Source organism: Trichosurus vulpecula, chromosome 4 (genome assembly GCF_011100635.1).
Source record: "Trichosurus vulpecula isolate mTriVul1 chromosome 4, mTriVul1.pri, whole genome shotgun sequence".
Lineage (NCBI taxonomy): Eukaryota > Metazoa > Chordata > Mammalia > Diprotodontia > Phalangeridae > Trichosurus > Trichosurus vulpecula.
The window spans coordinates 260850079-260871146 of record NC_050576.1 but is presented as its reverse complement, the minus strand read 5'-3'; the positions used below and the strand labels follow the sequence as shown (position 1 = coordinate 260871146).

General features: G+C 41.3%; 1 protein-coding gene across 1 annotated transcript in view; it reads left to right on the top strand.

The window, feature by feature from the left end:
• GYG1 (glycogenin 1) overlaps nucleotides 1-21068 on the top strand; it is a 42687-nt gene that overhangs the window by 14306 nt on the left and 7313 nt on the right. The window contains exon 5 of the mRNA XM_036757856.1: nucleotides 13614-13740. Within this exon, the coding sequence (XP_036613751.1) occupies nucleotides 13614-13740 (127 nt within the window). The remainder of the gene's footprint in view (nucleotides 1-13613; nucleotides 13741-21068) is intronic.

Sequence of the window (21068 nt, the reverse complement as noted above, 5' to 3'; positions counted from 1 at the left end):
CAACATTTAGCACAATACCAGGCACATAGTAGTCACTTAATAAACTGACTGACTATGTAAAGTTGTTCTGTCTGCATTCCCAGGTGGTCTTACCCCTATCATATCACCCTAGTTGCACGTTTTCCAATCCGTAATCATGGTGCCTTCCTTCGGAGACTACTCCATATTTATTCTGTATGTACGTTTTCTGTATACAGTTGTTTGCATGTTGTTTCTCTTATTTGATAGTGAACTCATTGAGAGGAAGGACCCTTTGCTGCATTTGCCCAATCTTAGCCTAGTCTTGGGCACATTTTGTTGCTGCACAGTCATTATTAGGTCATGTCCAACTCTTTGTGACCCCATGTGGGGTCTTCTTGGCAGAGATGCTGGAATGGCTTACCATTTCCTTCTATGTCCCAGGCACTGTGCCAAGTGCTTTACAAAATCTCATTTAAAGCACCAGCCCTAGAGTCAGGAGGACCCAAGTTCAAATCCAGCCTCAGACATTTGACACACTTACTAGCTGTGTGACCTTCGGCAAGTCACTTAACCCCAATTGCCCTGCCTTTCCCCTCCAAAAAAAAAATCTCATTTCATCATCATAAAAACCTGAGAAATGCAGTTATCATCCCCATTTGCAAATGAGAAAACTGAGGCAGGTGCTAGTTAAGTGGCTTGTCTAGAGTCACACAGCTAGTAAGTGCTGAGGTAGGCTTCATTTTCATGTTTTCCAGACTTCCAACTCCAATGCCATCCACAGCAGCACCCTGCCACGTAAAAAAAGAGACCCTAAGGCTGTGGATACCAGTCAGGAGTTGTTTGATTGGCTCCTGGGGGCCCGGTTTTGTGATGAATGCTGTGTGAAGCATTCAAAGACATGGTACAAGAGGAGCTTATTGTATATAGGGAGATAAAACTATTGTGAGGAGCTTATTGTATGTAGGGAGATAAAACTATTGTGTGGGATGGGCTTTTGAAACAAGAGGAATAGAGAAAAAAGATAGCAGTGTAGACCAGAGTGGTTGAAATGAATTTCATGGAGTAGCTGGCCTTGAAGGACTGATTGGAATTGGGAAGTGAAAAGAAGTATGAAACAGCAGCAGTGAGTATGAGGACCCTGGAAGCCTAGAACTGGATAGACTTGAGCCTATCAAGGACAAATCTCTCATTTAACAAATGAGGCCTAAAGACCTCAAGCAACTTACCCAAGGTCATACAGGTAATAAATAGGAGGAGGATTTGAACTCCTGTCTTCTCACTCCAAACCACACACCCTTTCCACCCTCACATACTGAGTATGACATGTTTAGGAAGCAGTGGGGATGCTAACCTGACTTTCATAAGTCCAGTGTGAGAGTAGCAGGAAATACTATTGGCTACCATTTCCCTCTTCTGGGGAAAGCGTAGAGGTGGGGGTTCGGGTATACTATAGCAGAATGCTGTGTGCATTCCCAGACCCAGGAGCTTTTCTTTATATCCTCCATGTCTGGCCCATTGTTATTATTGTTGTTCAGATGCTTCATGACCCCATTGGGGATTTTCTTGGCAAAGATACTGGAGTGATTTGCCATTTCCTTCTCCAGCTCATTTTACAGATGAAGAAACTGAGGTAAACAGGGTTAAATGACTTGCCCAGGGTCACATAGCTAATAAGTGGCTGAGGCCAGCTTTGAACTCAGGAAGAGGAGTCTTCTTGACTCTAGGCCTGGCACTCTATTCAATGTACCACCTAGTTAAAGCAAAACAGGAAAGCTGTGGTGGGGGGAGGGGAGAGGATTGGATCTGGATTCAAATCCTGATGCTATTGTTTATTTCCTGTGTGACAATGGGTGCCTTATTTACCCTCTCTCTGTCTCCATTTCTCCCCTATATGGATTGAATGCATTGGTTTAGGGGCTATCTCTAAAGTGCTTCTACCTCTAAATCCTAAGCTTGTGGGGTTGCCTGCTGATTTGGGGAACAGTCTAGGTAGCCCATCTGAACAAAAGCTGAGAGTGCATTTTTTCCACACTGCCTTGTCTGTCACAAAATAATCCCTTTGTCTTGGAGAAAACAGTAAGAAAATGACCTAATTGCCCTTGGTGAATTTAAGTCATCTGGCCTAGTTGGACCACCTACAGATACAAAACAATAGAAACCCACCCCACATGATCACTAAAGTAGTGGCAGTGGTATTCAAAAGATTGGGGATCTAGAGACACAGTGAAGGGTGGGAGAAGGCAAATTCTCTTCCCAGTTTTCATAAATAGAAAGAGAATAGAGCCTACAGACCAGAGGCTAGTAAACTTGACTCAGATACTTGGCAAAATGCTGAAGTAGCTTATTAAAAAAAAATAGTTGGTGAACATGTTGGAAAGGCAGCAGTGATCACAGAGAGCCAGCCTGGCTTCTAGGGCAGGCTACGCTAGACTGACTGACCTTATTTCCATTTATGGTGAGGGAGATCCAGTTTGCCTAACTCGTAGCAAAGCTGTTCAGAAAGTACTTTTATGCTATTTTTATGTAAAAGATGGAGAGATTGGGCAGGGCAATAGTACATTTAAATGGATTCGGAATTGGTTTAATGTTAGAACTCAAAAATCTGATGATATAATGATTCTGTGTCCAGTTGGCAGGAGATCTTCAGGGGAGTGGCCCCAGTGATGGGTGCTTGGCTCTGTGTGGTTTAGTTATTATATTCTTTTTAATCAATGGCATGGATAAGACATAGCTGACATGCTCATTGAATGGTACAAAGCTGGGAGCGATAGCTAACATGTTAGCTGATGGAGTCAGGCTCTAAAAAGGTCTTGACAGGCTAGAGCATTGGGCTGAATCCAATAAGATTAAATTTAATAAGGATAAATGTACAGATTTACACTTGGCTTTAAAAAATGGACTTCACAAGCACAAAGTGGGGCGTCACAGTTAGATAGCAGTTTGCCTTTCAGAAAGGTCTCGGGTTTAGTGGACTTAAATATGTCAACAGTGAGATATGGCAGCCTACAAGACTAATGTGATTTGGGGCTGTATTATAAGAGAAGCGTGTCTTCTAGGAATAAAGAGGTGATGTGCCCATGTGCCCTGCTCGGATGGAGAGGGTGACAATAACCACATTTATATGGGGCTTTTTGGTTTGCTTGTATTATCTCATTTGATCAAATCAAATCCAGCACAGTTGAGGGAAATCACTGATAAGAAGCAGAGTTTCCTGAGATGACAGAATGGGAAAAGACTTCACGTCCACATATGAGGATTAGGCGAAGGAACTAGGGGATGTTCAGCCTGGAAAAGAAAAGACCAACTGGGGACATGATATCTATCTACAAGTATTTGAATGGCTGTCATGTGGAGAAAAGGATTAGATGTGTTCTTTTTGGTCCCAGAGGGCACAGCCAAAAGCATGGATAGAAGTTAAAAGGAGACAAGATGTCAGGGAAAACTCGCTAACGATTAGGACTGTTCCAAAGTGGAATGACTTGACCCCAGAAGGAGCTGCAGTTCTCGCCCATTGTTGGAGGTCTTTGATCACAGGCTGGATTAACCACTTCTGAGCTATGTTGTAGTTGGGATTCCCTTTCAGGTATAGGATTGTCCTCGGTGATTGCCGTTGCCCCTTCCAATTCCGGAATTCTCTGTTTCTGAGGATGCTCCTTTAAACACTGTTTAATGCTGATATGTTTTTAACATGGTGTACTAGCAGTAAGAGGTGACTGGAAGTGAAAGAATGTCATTTGAGCTTTCTTATTTGAAGTGGCTTCATTTAAAAAAAAAAAATCGATGTTTCTTTATATTAATTCTGTCCTCCGTCCACCAACCCCTCAGCAAACAGGACTTTTTACCTCCAGTTTACTTTTAAGCAGAGAGTAAAAATGTAAGAAAGTGAGCTAAAAGCAGGGAATTCTTTTAATTTTTCTTCAAAATGACCCCAAGTCTGTTCCCCTTCTCCATTTGCAGCATTTTTCCACTGTTAACTGGTCACATTGTGATGATCATGTTGAAACACTACAAGGCCTTCAGTAACTAAATAGAAACACACTTATCTTCAGTGGCCTCTTGTTACTAAATGAGGCAAGAAAATGATTGAGCTTTGCTAGGAAGGTTTTAAACAATAACAAAAAGGTTTGTAGCCTTAACCTCAGTTAACCAGAAAGTTCAACCTCTCCCTCTCAGACATTCTCATTCCCTGTTTTATTTAACTGAAATTGTAGTGGATTTCTCCTCGGAAGAGACTGAGTGGGGCTGGATCCCTCCCTGGGAAAAGGAAGGTGCTTGCTAGGTGGGCAGGATACCTCACTGAAATGCACCGATCACAGAGATGATTGTATTGTCTCCCATAATAGTTTTGGTTGTGTCAAGATGGTTCTCTCCTTCTCTGACACCTAACTCTAGCTATTGGAAGCCTGGCACTTCAGTTGTTGTGTTAGGATGTTCTACAGAAATTTCTCAGGTCAATTAGGTGGCGCATGCCAGCATTCCCTAGTGGTTAATTCATTGCTCACTTGGCCACAAAGGCCCTTCTCCCTCCTTCCACCCCCACCAAAAAAAAAATGCTCCAATAGTTCCTGGCTATGAAAATAGAGCACACAAAGTGTTGGATATTCCTCCCGAGAGAGAATCCTCTGTCTATTTTTTGCCTTTACATATCTTATATCATCTTTTTAAATGTGGTTTTTTGTCCCTTGCCACGTAGTCCAACCACCTGCCCACTTTTTTCATTTCATTTTATTTTTCAATTAGCAAGCATTTATTTTGCCTCCCCGCACCCCAGTTAAAAAAATTGCGAAATGTATACTAAAGACAAATTCTCATATGCCCATGTCTAAAAATGTATATCTCATTCTTTACCTTGAATCCATCATCTCTCAGTCAAGAGCCCCACACATTTTAGAGATAAAGAAAAGTTAATTAACTAGTCGAAAGTCACACATGTCTAAACCTCCTAAAACAGGCCTAGACTTTCTGACTCATTCTTCTGTTCCACGGAGGCCTTGTTAACAGAACAAGGGTGAGGAGGGTGCCTGCCACCTCGGTCCTGCATGCCAAGGTACCTCATAAAACAAACCAACAGGCATTTTTTCTAAGAAATGTAGTCTGTTGATTTATTTGAATCAGAGCCTTCCTTAGCACCTTGTAGACCAAAATGTGTGTCGGTCAGTAATAAAACATTTATTAAGCACCTACTATGCGCCAGGCAGCTAGATGGTGCAGTAGATAGAGCGTTGGGCCTGAAGTCAGAAAGATCTAAGTTCAAATATGGTCTCAGACACCTACTAGCTATGTGACTCTGAGCAAGTTAACCCTCTTTGCCTCAGTTTCTCATCTGTAAACTGACATACTGAAGAAGGAAATAGCAAACTACTTCTCTATCTTTGCCAAGAAAACCCCATAGACGACGTCCGTGGAGTCACAGAGTCAGACATGACTGAATAACTGAACAACAAGGTGGCAGGAATTGTGCTAAGTACTAGGGATACAGGAGACAGTCCCTGCCCTCAAGGAGCTCACCATCAGAAGGAGGAGACAGCATCCAAACTACTACGTCCAAACAAGCTATACGAAAGGTAAATTGGAAACGACCAACAGAAGGAAGCCACTTGAATTCAGGGAGATCAGGAAAGGCTTCCTATAGAAAGTAGGATTTTAGCTGGGGCTTAAGGAAGTCAGGGAAGCCAGGGGACAGAGATGAGGAGGGAGAGAATTCCAGGCACAGGGGACAGAAGGGGAAATGCCCAGAGTCAGGAAATGGAACTTGTTCTGTTCCAGGAACTACAAGGAGGCCCGTATCACTGGATCACAAAGTATGTGGGAGTTGTAAGGTGTAAAAAGCCTGAAAAGGGCAGGAGACAGGTCATGAAAGGCTTTGATTTTATATTTGATCCTGGAGGTAATAGATCTTATTGAAAAGGAGAGTGGCATGGTCAGGCTTATGCAGTTGGAAGATCACTTGGATAGCTCCATAGATCCCATGACAGCTCCAGGCTGGACCGGAGTGGGGAGTGACTGGTGGCAGGCAGACCCACCAGCAAGCTATTCCAACAGTACAGCCTGTGTCAGAGGAGAGAAGGGCACAGCTGTAGAGGTGTTAGGAGGGTTCCGTGGACGAAACTTTGCAACGTACTGGACTTGTGGAGTTACAGAGGGTGAGGAATTGAGGCTGACGCTGAGGTTGTGGGCCTATGAGACTGGGAAGGTGGTGGCGCCCTTAACTGTAATAGGGAGCTTAGGAGAAGGGGAACATCTGGGACAGAGGGGGAATGATGACTATTTAAAGGAAATGACATTGCCCATTTGACAGATAGTCTTGGTGATGGCATTTGAGGAAGTCTCCATGACAGAGATTCGGCCTCCCTAGTTTTGAAGTCTAAAAGAGATCTGATGACTTTTTTAATCCTTTTTTTTTTTCTTGGGGGTAAATAAATTATAACCAGTTTGGGCCCAAGAAATGCAGACTCCTACGAAAGGCAGCGTCAATTTGTTTCCACTGTGCCGTCTTTCCTATAGCAATAGTAACAACCACCATCACTGGCATTTATAAAGGGTGTCCCAAAAGCTTTATTGTATTAATCTAGTGCTTAAATAGCTTTAAAATGCACTGAGACTTTCAGGACACCCTCTAGTGTTTTGAAGTTTCCAAAATGCTTTACGAATATCAGGTGAGCCTCACAAATAGCCCTGTAGAGTCAGTACAACACCTATTACTATCCCTTTACACTTGAGGAAAAAGACTCAGGAATATGTAGTGGGTTGCCTGTGGTCTACAACTGGGAAATGGTATCAGAGGTGAGATTCTCACTCAGTTCTTTCTGACTCTCAGTCCAGACTCCTCTGAGTTGCTCTTTTCTAGCATTTGCGGTCGTTCCATCCACCCTCCATTCTCTGTTTATCCTTGCCTAGAAAAGAGAGAAAAACCTTTTCGATAATTTTACCCAAGTAGGTGAAACAAAATTCATGATTTTTTTTTCCTTGAACAAAGCAGCTATCTCACCTCACATCCCTATGTCAGGTCCAATTAGCACCTGGAGACCAAAACACATTCTTTAGTAGAGAGGAGAAAGAGTTGGGACAAAGCCCCACATTCTTCTGAATGTTTACGAGCAAATGCTCTTCAGAGCAGCTCACAGGGCTGGAAGGGCCTTTGGCACATGCTCATCTTGGCCCAAACCCTTCCCTCCAGCATTGGGAAAAATCACTATTGAGTTTAAATTTTAAAAAAACTTTTAAAAAAAAGATTTTCTGGCTGTTGACAGTGTACTAAACAGATCAACCTAAAAGGGACTTGGCGTATATACATATGTGTATATATACATGTATAAAACATGTATGTATATATATTAAATGCATTATATTACGTATACATATACATAACATGAAGTACAAAATATCATTACTATAATTAGAGGCCGTGTGGTATACTAGATAGTCCCGCTTCAGACCCCTCAAGACCAGAGTTCAAGTCCTATCTTGGATATATTTTAGCTCTATGACTATGGGCACCTACTGTAACAGGTACCTCTCTAAAACAAAAATTCTGCCAACTTGGTGTTTTTTTTCTTAGTTTGATAGTTATGTTTCAATTTAATTGGTTTCCTTTGTAATCCTTTGTATTTTATTTTATGCATTTAAAAGACCTTATTTTGAGGTGGGGCCCATAGGCTTCACCATGACACAAAGCAAAGAACATCTGTTCTGAGGCTATTTGTCACAGGTGAGTTGCTGATGCATCACTGAAGGGAATTTCCACACTGGGAATGCCCTTCTTCCCCATCCCATGATGATCTTTGTTCCATATGAGCAGAGTGGCCAGTGGGTGACACACTGGTGAACTTAATAGTATAAACTCTAGGGGTAGAAACAGGAGCAAGAGACCTGGTAACTGGTTCCTAGAAGAGAGGATACATGATTTATATGAAGCAGAGGAATGTGCCAGTGTGACAGTAGGAGTAATGCTGGGTGACATGGGTGACCAGATCTCTTAACCCCATAAGTGTGTGAACCTGTGTGAGCTCCTTACAACTTTTCTGCTGGTCTTTAATGAAATGTACACCAATCCCCCACCATGCCTTTCATTAGCTATGCTTCGACCGCTCTGGACTTAGGCTGTAAGATGGTAAAAGTCAGAAACTGTGACTTCCTCGAGTTCCCTTTAAATATAAACCACCTACTGCTTTGTGGGTAAGCCACAGTCAGACTGGTTCAGTGGCCCTTTTGGGGGAGAAGTGTCAAGCATTCATACTTATGCTTAATCACCAAGACAATAACGAGATCATAGATTTAGAAGGAGCCTTGGAATTCAACTAATCCATTTTCTTTTTGCTTATGAGGATGCTTGAGACCCAAGGAGATGAAGATTTGACTTTGGGTCGGGTCTTATTGCTTCCCAGACAAATCCTTGAAGCTCCAAACAATAGGGAAATAGTAAAAGTAACTTAAATTTATAAAACATATGGAGGTTTGCAAAACTACATCCCCACAAGAACCCTGTGAGGTAGGCTGGGTAAATATTTATTTTCCCTGTTTAACAGATAAAGAAACTGAGGCTCTGAGAGGTTGGAATTTGAAGTTGGATCTTAGACATTAACTTGTTACTATAGACTAGTTTCGAGATTTTTAAGGAAGTAGAAACAAATTATAGAAAGTTTTCAAATTTCACATTTATCCTCAGTGTTAAACGAGGGTTCAGTCCATGGTTTAAGTCACACGTCTGGTAGTATGTACCATGATATGGCAACATATCATCTTATAATTGAATCCTCTATTTTTTTTCATTGTTTTTTACATCACAATCACTTTTGGAAATACTCCCCTTTTCTCCTACTTCTACTCCTCCCCCCAGTGCACCCTCTTTCAGGAATGCAGACATTACACCCTCCTCAAAAAGGATCCTGAAGTCCACCTGGGTAGAAGAAGGGACTGCGTACTTTTAAACAGATGGTCCATGAGGCAAGTCCTCCAGGAGGTTTCAGTCTGTGATGTCACTGCCAGCCAGCTAGAAAATCATCGGAGTAGTACATAATCATTGGAAAAGTACATACATTAAAAGTGTATAATTACCCAAACAGCTCCATTTCTGCCTGGTGAGGTGGGCACCATTGCTGATAACCATACGATGGTGTCTCCATAGTTGCTAGTTTCCCCGCCCCACTCAGCCACCTCGAGGCTGTCATGCTATTGTGTGGTTGACAACTGCGTTTGAGCAGCCAAGTGGAAGGATGAGAATCTCTCAGAGCTGCCTCTATTGGTTTTTTTCAAAATGGGTGCCCTCTGGCCCTTTCTGCAGCTCTTCCACCTGCCTCAGACACACCCTCAGACCTGGCAGGATCAGGGCAATTATGCTTTCCGGGATTGTAGGCATCAAGATGCTTGGAATTAAAGCAGCCTTAGTTTGTCAGATTAAATAAACCTGCGAGATTGTAAGATAGGTCATCACTGGCGTGTAATTCCTGGGGTTTCGTTCATGAAATCAAAATCATGTTTATGATTAGGACCCGGGGGGTTAAGTTGTATGGGTTAGAGTGTGTATGTGTTCGAGGGAGGACTTGAACCCAGCTCTTCCTGGCTCCAAAATCAGTTCTCTCTCCATTATTTCATGCTTTTCCTCTCCCTTTCTTTCTTTCTCTCCTCTCTCCCTTTCCCTTTATCTCCTTTTTTCTCTCCCTCTCCCTGTCTCTTTCTTTCCTTTTCTCTCTCCCTCTCCCTTTCCCTCCCTATCCCCCCCTTTCTTTCTGCTTCTCCCTTTCCTCCTCTCTCCCCCTCTTTCTTTTCCCTTCTTCTTCTTATTCCTCCCTCAATATGATTTTGAATCATGCTCTAATTCAGGGCCAGCTATAGAAAAGGCAACTACTACCCTTTAATGAAAACTGATGAAAATGTGTAATAATGAAAATTGTGTCAATTCAAAGCACTTATCTACATGTCTATAATCACTCATAATTTTACAAAGTCAGAGGTTTCTGGGTAGTGCGTCAGTGGGAAGCAAAGAATGGACCCTTGGGGCTGGAAATGCTAAGGGTGTCAAAAGGTCACCAGTTTCTTAGAGCTTCCATCACCTGGTGGGGAGGAAGGAAGTAGAACCAGTGTCTCTGTGCTTCTCTTGTTTCCTGTCCCTGTATCCACTTGGCTGCCGCTGTCTCTTTCTAAACTTACTCCTAGGGAATTGGTTCTCAGATTAGCTGCTGCTTTATTCCCTACCCATGTGGAATGTATGCATATCAGAATTCCTCTACCTTAATGAATGAATGAATAAAACATTTACTAACTGCTTATTACATGAAAACAATGAGCATACAAATAGAAAAGGAAGACATTCTCTGTTCGCATTCTACTGAGGGGGAATCTTGGTGAAAGGAGGGAGGGTAAGCCTGATGGCCAAGGAGTTCAAGATCACAGCCTGCAAAAGTCAGTTAAAGGAACTGGGGATGTTTAGCTTCAAGACAAGAAAACTTAGGAGGGGTACGATTGAAGGAAGGGCTGTCAAGAAAAAATGCTTCCCAAAGTGGAAAGAGTTGCCTTGGGAGGTAGTGAGCTCCCTATCAATGGAAGTCTTTATCAAAGGCAGAGTGATCACCATCAGCTTTGTTGTCAAGGAGATTTATGTAGGTAAGGGTTGGACTAAATGACCTTTGAAGTTGCTTTCAACACTAGGATTCTATGAATCTTTAATACAATTAAGAGAGGACCTTAGTGAGGAAACTGAGGGGATTCAGACCACAAGTGGTTGTGGGAATTGAGTGTACGCTCCACTCACACTGACTTCATCTTGTGACTCAATTCTGGAGCTAGCTCAATTCTATTCAATTATGGATCTAGTTCAATTTCTGTCTTGTGAAAAAACTTTATTCAATTATGGGAGTTGTGAGAAAACCTTATTGGACTATTTGAGCCTAGCCCTGGGTAGCTGGAAAACTGGACCACCTCATTCTGCTGCTTAGAGACCCTTAACTAAGGAACAGAAACCCAGTCAGATCTGAAGACGGATGTGAGGAGTTTCCTCCTAGTTGTACATCTCAGGCAGCGTATAGGTCTTATTTGAGGACTGGCTCCTTACGAGTTAATCATTTATTGTTTCCGTGTTCTTTTGATTGTTCACAGACACTTGGGGGCAGTGGGATACCTCTTTTTCTGAATTTAGGGGAATTGTACCTATTCATTCTCCCTTTCCTAACTTGGAAAGTCTCCAATCTTTCATCCAATCAGAAATCTGATTACCTAATGTTGCATTATTTCCTTTTAATTAATTGGCCGCATTGGATTAGTTGTTTTTAATGTATAAAAATCTGTCTCTCCCTGTATTTGGGATCCAGCCCTAAGCCAAGGAACGGGCATGGTCCCAATTTGTCGTTCCATTGGTGTGCATTGCTTAGTAAATTGCTATGTTCAGAAGCTTTGTTTCCTTAGTCAATTCATCTTTCACCCACCACATTAGGAGAGACTTCAGAGTTCTTGCTCCATACTGTATTTTACATTTTAACAGAAGGGTTTTTTTTAGTTATTGATATTTTCTGGTTTTATATCACCTTCATTTCAAAACATATCCCTGTCCCTTTCTCCCCCTATTAACCTGCCCCACCCAGAAAATTATCTTGTGTAACAAAGAATAAAAAAAGTGGAGGGAGCAGAGAGGAAGAAGTTCAAAGTACTGTACCTGTAATCGCCCATCTCTGCAAAGAAAGGGGAGGAGGTGTATTCCCTATCTCTTCTTCAAGGCCAGGCTTGGACATTATAATTACCATGTTCAGCATCTTTTTTTTTTCTTTTCAGTTCTTTCCATGTATATTGTAGTCATTATGTATGTTGTTGTTTTCCTGATTCTGCTCACTTCATTCTTCATCAATCCATGTGTCTTTCCATGCTTCTGTTGTTGTTATTTCTTTTGGCATGCTAATATTCCTTTACATTCATGTATAATATTTGTTTAGCCCCCTCCCAATTGATGGTCATCTACTTGGTTTCCAGTTATGTGCTACGAAAAAAAAGCATAGTAACTGATTTTGAATCTTTTGCCTCAGATGTCCTAAGTGCCGGACTCCAGTCGATTAGATTTGTTGTTGTTCAGTCATTTCAGTCATGTCTCACTCTTGGTGATCCCATTTGGGGTTTTCTTGCCAAAGATACTAGAGAGGTATGCCATTTCCCTCTCCAGCTCATTTTACAGGTGAGGAAGCTGAGGCAGACAGGGTTAAATGACTTGCCCAGAGTCACATAGCTGGTAAGTGTCTGAGGCCAGATTTGAACTCGAGAAGATGAGTCCAGACCCAGAGCTGTATCCATTGATCCACCTAGCCACCTAGATTAACTGCCTTTTTTTTTAAACTACTGCCTGCCCCTCCTACTTGCCTTGGGTATGTCTCTTTGTTTCCTTCAAGAGCTTATCTTATTTTTTGGTTTGAATACTCCAAATTACAAATTCCCATCCATTTGTCTAAATTGTTAGAATGTGTTTTTGTCTCAGTCAGTAGATGGATTTAGATGTTTAACAGGGATAATATATTGTGTTTTCTACATGGGCTAGATCCAAAAACACATTGGCTGCCTCTGGTGTTTTTAGGGTATCTGGTGGAGGTCTTTGGGGGAATGGGGACAGTTATCCCAGGATAGTAGACTCCAAATCCTGATCACCAGATCTTTATTCCAAATTGAAAACCAGATTCCCAATCCAGTTTCTAACAGAATCCTTTTAAGCATGGGGAGAACCACGTGGTAGTGATGGAGCAGATTGAACCTAGTCTGTATTTAGGAAGGAAGGTTTCAGGGAAAGAACTGCCCACATACAGCCTGCTTGCTCTGACTGCTGCCTTCCTGTCCCCATGGCCCAGGCTGCTGCCTGGTCTTTAGAATGGGGATCAATGTACTGTAGCACAACATGCTTTCCTTTGCAACCTGTCATATTTCCAATCAGGAAAAAGTCTGTCTAGATGAGAATGTGAATTGTTTTTCCTGTTTGTGTTTTTATAGTTTGATTTGCAGACTTTAGGCGATTTAAAAATTCCCTCTTTTCTTCCACTTACTACCAGTATAACTTTGAGTAAGTCTTGCTTTTCTTCTCAGGACTTCAGTTCCCTCATCTGTAAAATGGAGGCATTTAATTGGTGACCTCTGAAGTCCTCTCCATCTATAGTATAATCCTATGAAACAATAAAACTCCCAGGGATAGAGTTCACATTCCTTGTTCTTTCTTAGCAAGAGATTAAGAACTAGACTTGCCTCGAGGGAAGAGCCAAAAAGCATAGTTGATTTATATGCCCAGGCCATGTATCCGGTGATCAGCCTTGGCTCATTTATATTTGTTTTGTGATTTAGTACTAACTCTTTCTGGCTGGGCTAGAAATTTCAGCAAGCTGAGTGTGGTGGGAGGAATGGATTGCCTATAGCATTTGGAATTCTAGTGGGCTAGGTTGTCTCTTGGTGAGCCAATAAATCTACTGTAGGCAGCACCCCAAATAGGAAAAAAGCTGTCCTGATACCTTTCTTTCTCAATTTCTCTTTATTTTCCTCCCTGGCCTGATTCAGGGCATTTCATAAAATGCCTTGAATAAGTGCACCTTAAGGTTGATTAATTCCCAGTGAAATTAGGCACTATTTGTGAGTGATCAGAACTTTTCTTAACAAATCTCAATCTATTAATGTCCACTTTTTCCTACTTTTCCTTTCAGGTGGGGACCAGGGTTTGCTGAACACCTTCTTTAGCAGTTGGGCAACAACAGATATCAGAAAGCACCTGCCATTTATTTATAATCTAAGCAGCATTTCTATATACTCCTACCTCCCAGCCTTTAAAGCGTAAGTAGAAACTAAGTGCCAGCTTTTGTTCAATGTGGGGATGGTGGGGCCTCCAGGGGAGGGTTAGGATTAGGTGAATGTAAGGGGCTGAGGGTGGATCTTTTCAGAAAGGTTTCAGAGACCAGAGCACATTTGGTCCCATGTTAAACTGCACCCTTAGTGCCAGTAGGTCTTCTACTTGGGAAATATCCTAGGTGAGCTTTCTCACAAAGAGATTCTTCACAAAAAAAGTGAGGAAAAAGCAAGAATGAAGTGGAGCTTAGTATTACCAGATCTCAAGCAATGACAGATAGTAGTAATCCTTACAACTATTTATAACTATTTTTAAAAAAAAGAAAAGTAAATCAATGGAACAGACTAGTTAAATAAGCAAATATAATAGTCCATTGATCTCCAAGCCCTAAAACACAAACTAATGAGGGAAGGGCTCACTTCCCTACAAGAACTTCCAGAAAACTAGAAGGCATCTTATGTCATATGTCAAAGGAGGCTCCCTACAGACGAAGAGGTGACTGGACCTTCAGTATTCCTAGCGGTGGCTCCACAGTTGATGCCTCGCCTAGCCTCAATTTCCCCATCTGTAAGATAGGAATAATAATAGCAACCTACCTCACAGGGTTATTGTGAAGATCAAATGAGATAACATATGTAAAGCACTATATAAATTCTAGATGATGATGGTTTTTATTATTATTATATCCCAAGGAGCACAGACCCCATCACTGGGACCGCAGACTTTGTTCTGCTTGTTTTGAACCAGTGGGGTGAACTCTGATATTTTTGTCTTGAATGTAAGCCCACCATAATCTTTGTCGCTCCTTATATACCACCCCAAGATATAGATGTGCTTCTAACAGAATTGCTCCTCAAATATGGAAGATGGTGGCATGTAATAGCTTTCTTCTTTTTTGTTTTTAATTGAATCTGGTATCTTAGGTTGACACTTTCACTGAGAAGGGCTTGCTTTGGCCGCACATAGGCTTCTATTGAGCAAAGGGATGAGTTTCTCTTGCATACCTTCTCCTAAGACTTATAGACATAAGTGCTGTATCACAATGGTCAGCACGCTGACTTTCTCAGGGCACAAAATGTGTGAAATGTTTCATCCTTCACCTTTGTTGTTAACGGCTTTTGTCCCTCTGCCTGATCATAAACACATCCTTACATCTCCAGTTACAAGGTTTCATTTTGAAGGCTCACTCTGTCCATGTGCCCCAGATAAAGATTATGGACTTCTGATCTTTCCCTGTGGTCTCATGGATCAGAAGATAGCCGGGTTTCAAAGCCGGCTTTGCCCCGCTCTTCATCAGCAGTTTAACCCTGTACAAGCAGCGTCTTCTCTGGGGTTCAGTTTCCTCACCCAGAAAATGAGCAAGTGGAGTAAGTGACTTTTGAGGTTCTTTCTAGCTCAGAAATTATGATTGTACTTAACTTGTCCTTACTGCACAGAAACAAACAATGACTTATTTGGTCAGCTAAACAGGAGCAGCCAGTGTATGCATGTAAGGGGCATGATTTGCTAGGAGAAACTTGTGTCCCAAATCCCTCCAGCACCTGGCTTTTAAAGTAAAGACCATCTTTGTTTGGATTTAATCCTTTTAATCCTGGGCTGACTTTATTTCTGCATTGTCCTATCCTAATAATACCCCCATGAGTCCAGGCAACCTGGTCCCGTCCCTTTTATCTGTGTTTATCTCTGAGATATATAGATAGATATAGATACACACACACACACACACATACATATATATATATATGGACAGTCACTTGATCTCATAGCAGAGGATCATATATTTTGAGCTAGAAGGATTCTCAGAGACCACCTAGACTGATGGCTCAAAAGAACACGCACTCTTGTGTTAAAATCCCATCTTGGATGCTTACTACCTATGAGATATCTTGGGCAGATCAGTTTCATCAACTAGAGGGGAAGGGGGTTGGAGTGGAAAACTTCTGAAGTCCCCTTCCAGCTTCAGATCTTTGACCAACAATATAGTCCTTGAGAAAGTCAGTGACTTGCCCAATGTCACACAAATAGTAAGTGGTGAAGCTAGAATTTGAATCCAGGTCTTCTGGGTTTCTCAACGTACACTCATTCCATTGTGCCACATCACTTCTGGGTAAAGCTATACATAGAATAGCAAGAAACATTCTTTCAATGAATAGGTATAATTCACTGGTAAATGACAGAGAAAGGAATGTATCAGTAGACTTTCTCTGAACATCTATGGAAACAAGGAAGATGCTATAGATACATTGTAAAAATCCCTAAGGCTTCTTGACTCAAAACAGGCTTTTCTGTGGTTCAGGGAAAAAAAATTCATAGTCTGCTGAGTTACTGTCTTCATTCCATCAAAGTATTATTTATTTGTAACCCAGAGAATCCCCTTACCTTCATGTCCTCCCAATCTGTAATTCTCCCAAAGAAGTGAAACACCTTTATTCTGACTCTTCCACATTCCACATAGTAAAGTCAGTGCCAGGGTCTGTTAGAAAATGGCTTTATAAGTACAATCTGAACTTTGTTGTACACAGAGCCAGGAGAATCTGGCATAGGCACACTAGACAGCAGCTTAAGGTACAAATATGCATGACGGCACACTGAAAATCACCCTTAAATACACTCCTATCACCAGGAAATTCAATTCCCCATGGCTCCTAGATATTTATTTTTTGTTCATTTAGGTTGCATATGTTCCAAGAAAGGCTCAAAGTTTCTATTGGCTAGTAACACAAGGGGGAATGAGGGAGTCCTGATTTTCAAACCTTGGTTAGGGTGCATAAATGCTGATATCCCGGCTGTCACTGTACTGTAGTCCGAGAGTGCCTTCTCTCCCTTCCGAGTTTAAGATATAATTGAAATCACACAGCCATTTCTCTAGATCAGAAGTTCTTAACCCAGGGGTCCACAAACTCCACCAAACTGTTCTTGAATAGATTTTCAGGGAGTCAATGAAATTGGATGAGGAAAAAAATGACATTTTAATTTTCACTAATTTCCTTCAATGCATATTGGCATAAACCACAGTTAGTATTAGACTTTGCCAGACTGCCATTAAAGGTCTATAACAACAAAATAAGGTTAAAAACTCCTGTTCTAGTTTACTGTTGTATAGAATTTAATGTCATCTGATATTTTGGGACATCCTAGCTATCTCTGCTCAAAACAACCTATATTATAATAATGCAGTTCCCAAATATAGACCTCAGGCACAGTCAAAAAAGGACTTTAGGTTCACATTTGCAAGTGACTTACTCAGACTCAGCATTTGAAACCATTTTATGTGGAATTAAAACATGACACCAAATTCTATTACTCATTTAAAAAAAAATCAAACTATAACTGGTTTGCCATAACATTAAAATCACTGTTAAATATTAAAATTATCACATACTACTATATATCATAGCATTAAAATAAAACTAGAATTTTTTTAAAAATAAAACTCAGTTAAAAAAAAAAAGAAAAAGAAAAAAAATTTTAAGTTAAAAGGCAGGGCAGCTAGGTGGCAGAGTGAGTAGAGCACCAGCCCTGCAGTCAGGAGGACCTGAGTTCAAATCGGGCCTCAGACACTTGACACACTTACTAGCTGTGTGACCTTGGGCAAGTCACTTAACCCCAATTGCCCTGCCTCCCCCCCTCCAAAAAAAAAAATCAAACTTAGTAAACAAGTAATGAATGTTGGTGATTTAAAACAGCCTTAGTAGAGTTCACCTGAGCAACAAAAGTTACTGACTTTTCCTTGATGTCTAAGATTGTCTCACTTTCATCTTTGTTCAACCAGTGCCTCGTAGAGTGCCTGGCACACAAATGCTTAATAAACATGATGCTGATCTGTGATTTCATGGGTACAGGTATGGCGGGCGAAAGATGAAATGACTGAGAAAACAAAAGTTAGGGCTTCCAAGCACATCGCTTTATTAAGCAATGAATGCCAGCTGCCTAATAAATTGGGATCGAGCCCTCTCAGATTTGGCACTGGACCATGAATAGAGAGGGAGGCAGGTTTTTATTCATCAAAAACAATTAATCAAATAAGACTAGTTAGTTAATGCAAAACAATTAACCAGGATCTGATTTCTAAGTGGAGGAAAGATTAGAGACTTTCCAAGTTGGGAGGGAGTGAGTGAACAGGTGCAGTTCCCTGAAATCAGAAAGGGATATGTCCCATTCCCCCCAAGTGACTGTATTTAAGCAAAAGAACATGAAAACAATAACTGATTGACCACTACAGAACCAGTTTTCAGATAAGACATATGAGTGGCTTGAAATGTATAATTGTGAATAAACTCACATCAGTCTTTGGATCTGACTGGGTTTCTGATTAGCATGACCTAGGTCCTTAGCTAAGGGTCTCTAAGCAGCAGATAGAGGTAGGCAGCTTCCCAGCCAGGCAGGGCTATGTCCAACAATGCAAAAAGGTTTTCTCTCACTTGCCACAATTTAATAAAGTTTTCTCACAAGACAAAAATTGGACTAGATCCACAACTGAATAGAAAGGGAACTGACCTAGCTCCAGAATTGAATCACAAGATGGATTGTTACCACTTACTGTTCTAACTCCCTCAATTCTCCCTTTTGATTCATGGGGAAGGAGGGTAGTTCACTGTCCGCTCATAGATCACTTATCTATAAAACAAATCTATAAGGTTTTTCATATATTCATAATCAGAATGACATAAATCAGGCTACAGATCAAACTACTTAGAGGGCTCACAATGGGCTAATTTTGAAGAGAAGTTTACATGTCACCAAGGTGACCAAGAAAACTCAACATAAACATGAATACCATGAAACAAAAGGCCAAAGTACTTTCACCAACACTACTAAGTAACATCGAGTCTCCTTGTATCCTCGTAAACCACTCCCAATGTCCATTTAATCATTTCATCTTGTCTTGAGTCCCAGATGTCTCATGTAGTTGTCTGATCCCTGAATATCTTCTCTTGGAATAGGGTTCATTTTCTGGAGAGCTACAAAGGGGGCTCTGCTTCCCTGGTTTCACATCACTTGTAGAAAGTGCTAGATAATTCTGCTAAAATCTGACAGGTACAAGATGTGACACAATTTAGTACAATCTCTTAAATTTGGTTTTCCAAATAGGGAGCTACCAGTGAGGGAACACACTTTACCCATCCAGATCTGAAATCCTGATTTCCTGCATGAGATTGACATAGGCATCATTCAAAGCATTCCCTCCATGTGTACAGATCACTTTGTGTTGTTTTATCCCATGGGATTTTCATCTTGCATTTCTTCTATAAATCCTCTTTGGAGATTGCACAATGCCTTTGTTTTCTTCAGATCTTTTGTAGGCCATAAATTGGCCACTCAGCCTATCCATCTCTCGTTCCTTCCATCCTTATTCTACATCCAGCCTACCTTTGTCTGGCCACACACATCCCCAGTGGTGACCTCTACACTATTTCTTTAATGCAAGTCATGGCTGGCAGCCTACCATAGCCTACTTAGACCCACCAGGCATCTTTCTGTTACCCTTTAGGTTAATTTTAATTCTTCCAAATAATTTCGTGGTTTATGCAGCATCCTCAAGACAATGTTGATGAAAAAGGCATGAGCCCCACTCTGCAAGTTCATACTCTGGAAATTTCAAGTCATTGTTTGCTTTTCACCATGTTGACTGATCAGAACCTTGGTCCAGTGATGATAATCTGGCCATGTGTTTATATCATTAGTACTTCTAACTTTGCAGAGTTTTTTCACATCTGTTAGCCCCTCTTGTATAGAATTTGGCACATATGTTAAAATGCTTATTTGACCTGTTTAAAAAAATATTGCATTCTAGTGGTAGTATAATAGGAATAAAGGATTGTGGATCCTATGGTACTAAACCTAAACCACTTATTTTAAAGACAAGGAAACAGAGACTGAACACGATTAAATGACTTGTTTGTGGTCACACAAGTGTCAGAGATGGGACTTAACTCATGTCAGTGTGTATCATGCCCAGTGTCCTTAAATTCTATCATATCATTCTTCTTCCCACTCAGCTTTGTTTCTCGGCAGCTAGGTAGCAGAGTGGCTAGTGTAAGGCTGGAATCAGAAGACCTGAGGTCATATCTGGCCTTAGACACTTTGCTAGCTGTGTGACCCTGGGCAAGTCATTTAACATGCCTGCCTCAGTTTCCTTAACTGTAAAATGAGGATAATAATAGCATCTGCCTCCCAGGGTTATTGTAATGACCAAATGAGATAATATTTATAAAGCATGGTGCCTGGCACGTAGTAGGTACTTAATGAATGCTTGCTTCCTGGTTAGTCCTTGCTCCCCTGTAACATTGTCATTCAACTCAACACACATTTATAGAGCACCTATGATGGACCAGGTTTCATGCTAAAGGTTGGGGATGCTAAGATAACAGGAAAACAATTCCCGTCTCAAACAGTTTACATTCTCCTGGGGGAGAAGTACATGCACAGAGATAAGTAGATATAAGATATATGGAATAAAGACCAAGTCATTTGGAGTGCACAGGAAGCACCTAAATCTTTTGTCATTAAAGTCATTGACTTTCTCCTGGTTAACTCCCTGTGGAGTCCATGCCCCTACAACTCTGAAGCCACGGAGGACCTAACAACCCCAGTAGTGTTTCCTTTGCATGGCCTTGTGACCATCCATCAAGGACTGTGTGTTTGAGGAAGAACCAAGTAATGACTGAATGTCTATCACTTTCCTCTGATATCCAGGATGTCTGGAGTCCTGATGTCTACCCCTGAGCTTTGGCTCTCAGCCTGACCCCAGGTGCAAGCATATTCCCACTGCTCTTGTATACTGATGGATGCAGAAGGCAAAGCTCAGAGGGAATGAGGTGTCCCCAGGACCATAATCAGCTGGATTCCCTTGGAAATCCTCTCTCTTGCCTCCAGTTTATCTTATTCGTTTCTAGTTCTAACCAGTTCTGGGTTTAAAATCCAGCTTCTTCTTCTTGATTTGTTAACTAGGAGAGTCATCCATTAAATTCTATCTGATCTTTGGGTGACTCCAGGTTGCTCAAGGATTACTGGGGACAGCTAAGCTAAGCAGGATTGTAACTGGCTTCCACTCAAGCTCTGTCTTGTGATCTGGATGTCTCTTTTGAGATTCCATTTGGTTTAAAATTAGAACATTTATTTTAAGAAATACATGCAAGCTGAGACAAATCCTTAACACTGAGTCAGAAGGGATGGCCACCGGTAATTTAAACACTATTGTGATGTCTGCCCAACCTCTCCCCGCCCCCCCCCAGATATTGAGTCTCATAAATCCTTTGATGAGTCAGTAACCTTCCTTGCTAACTTTGTTTCTAAACTGAGGTCATTTGAATTT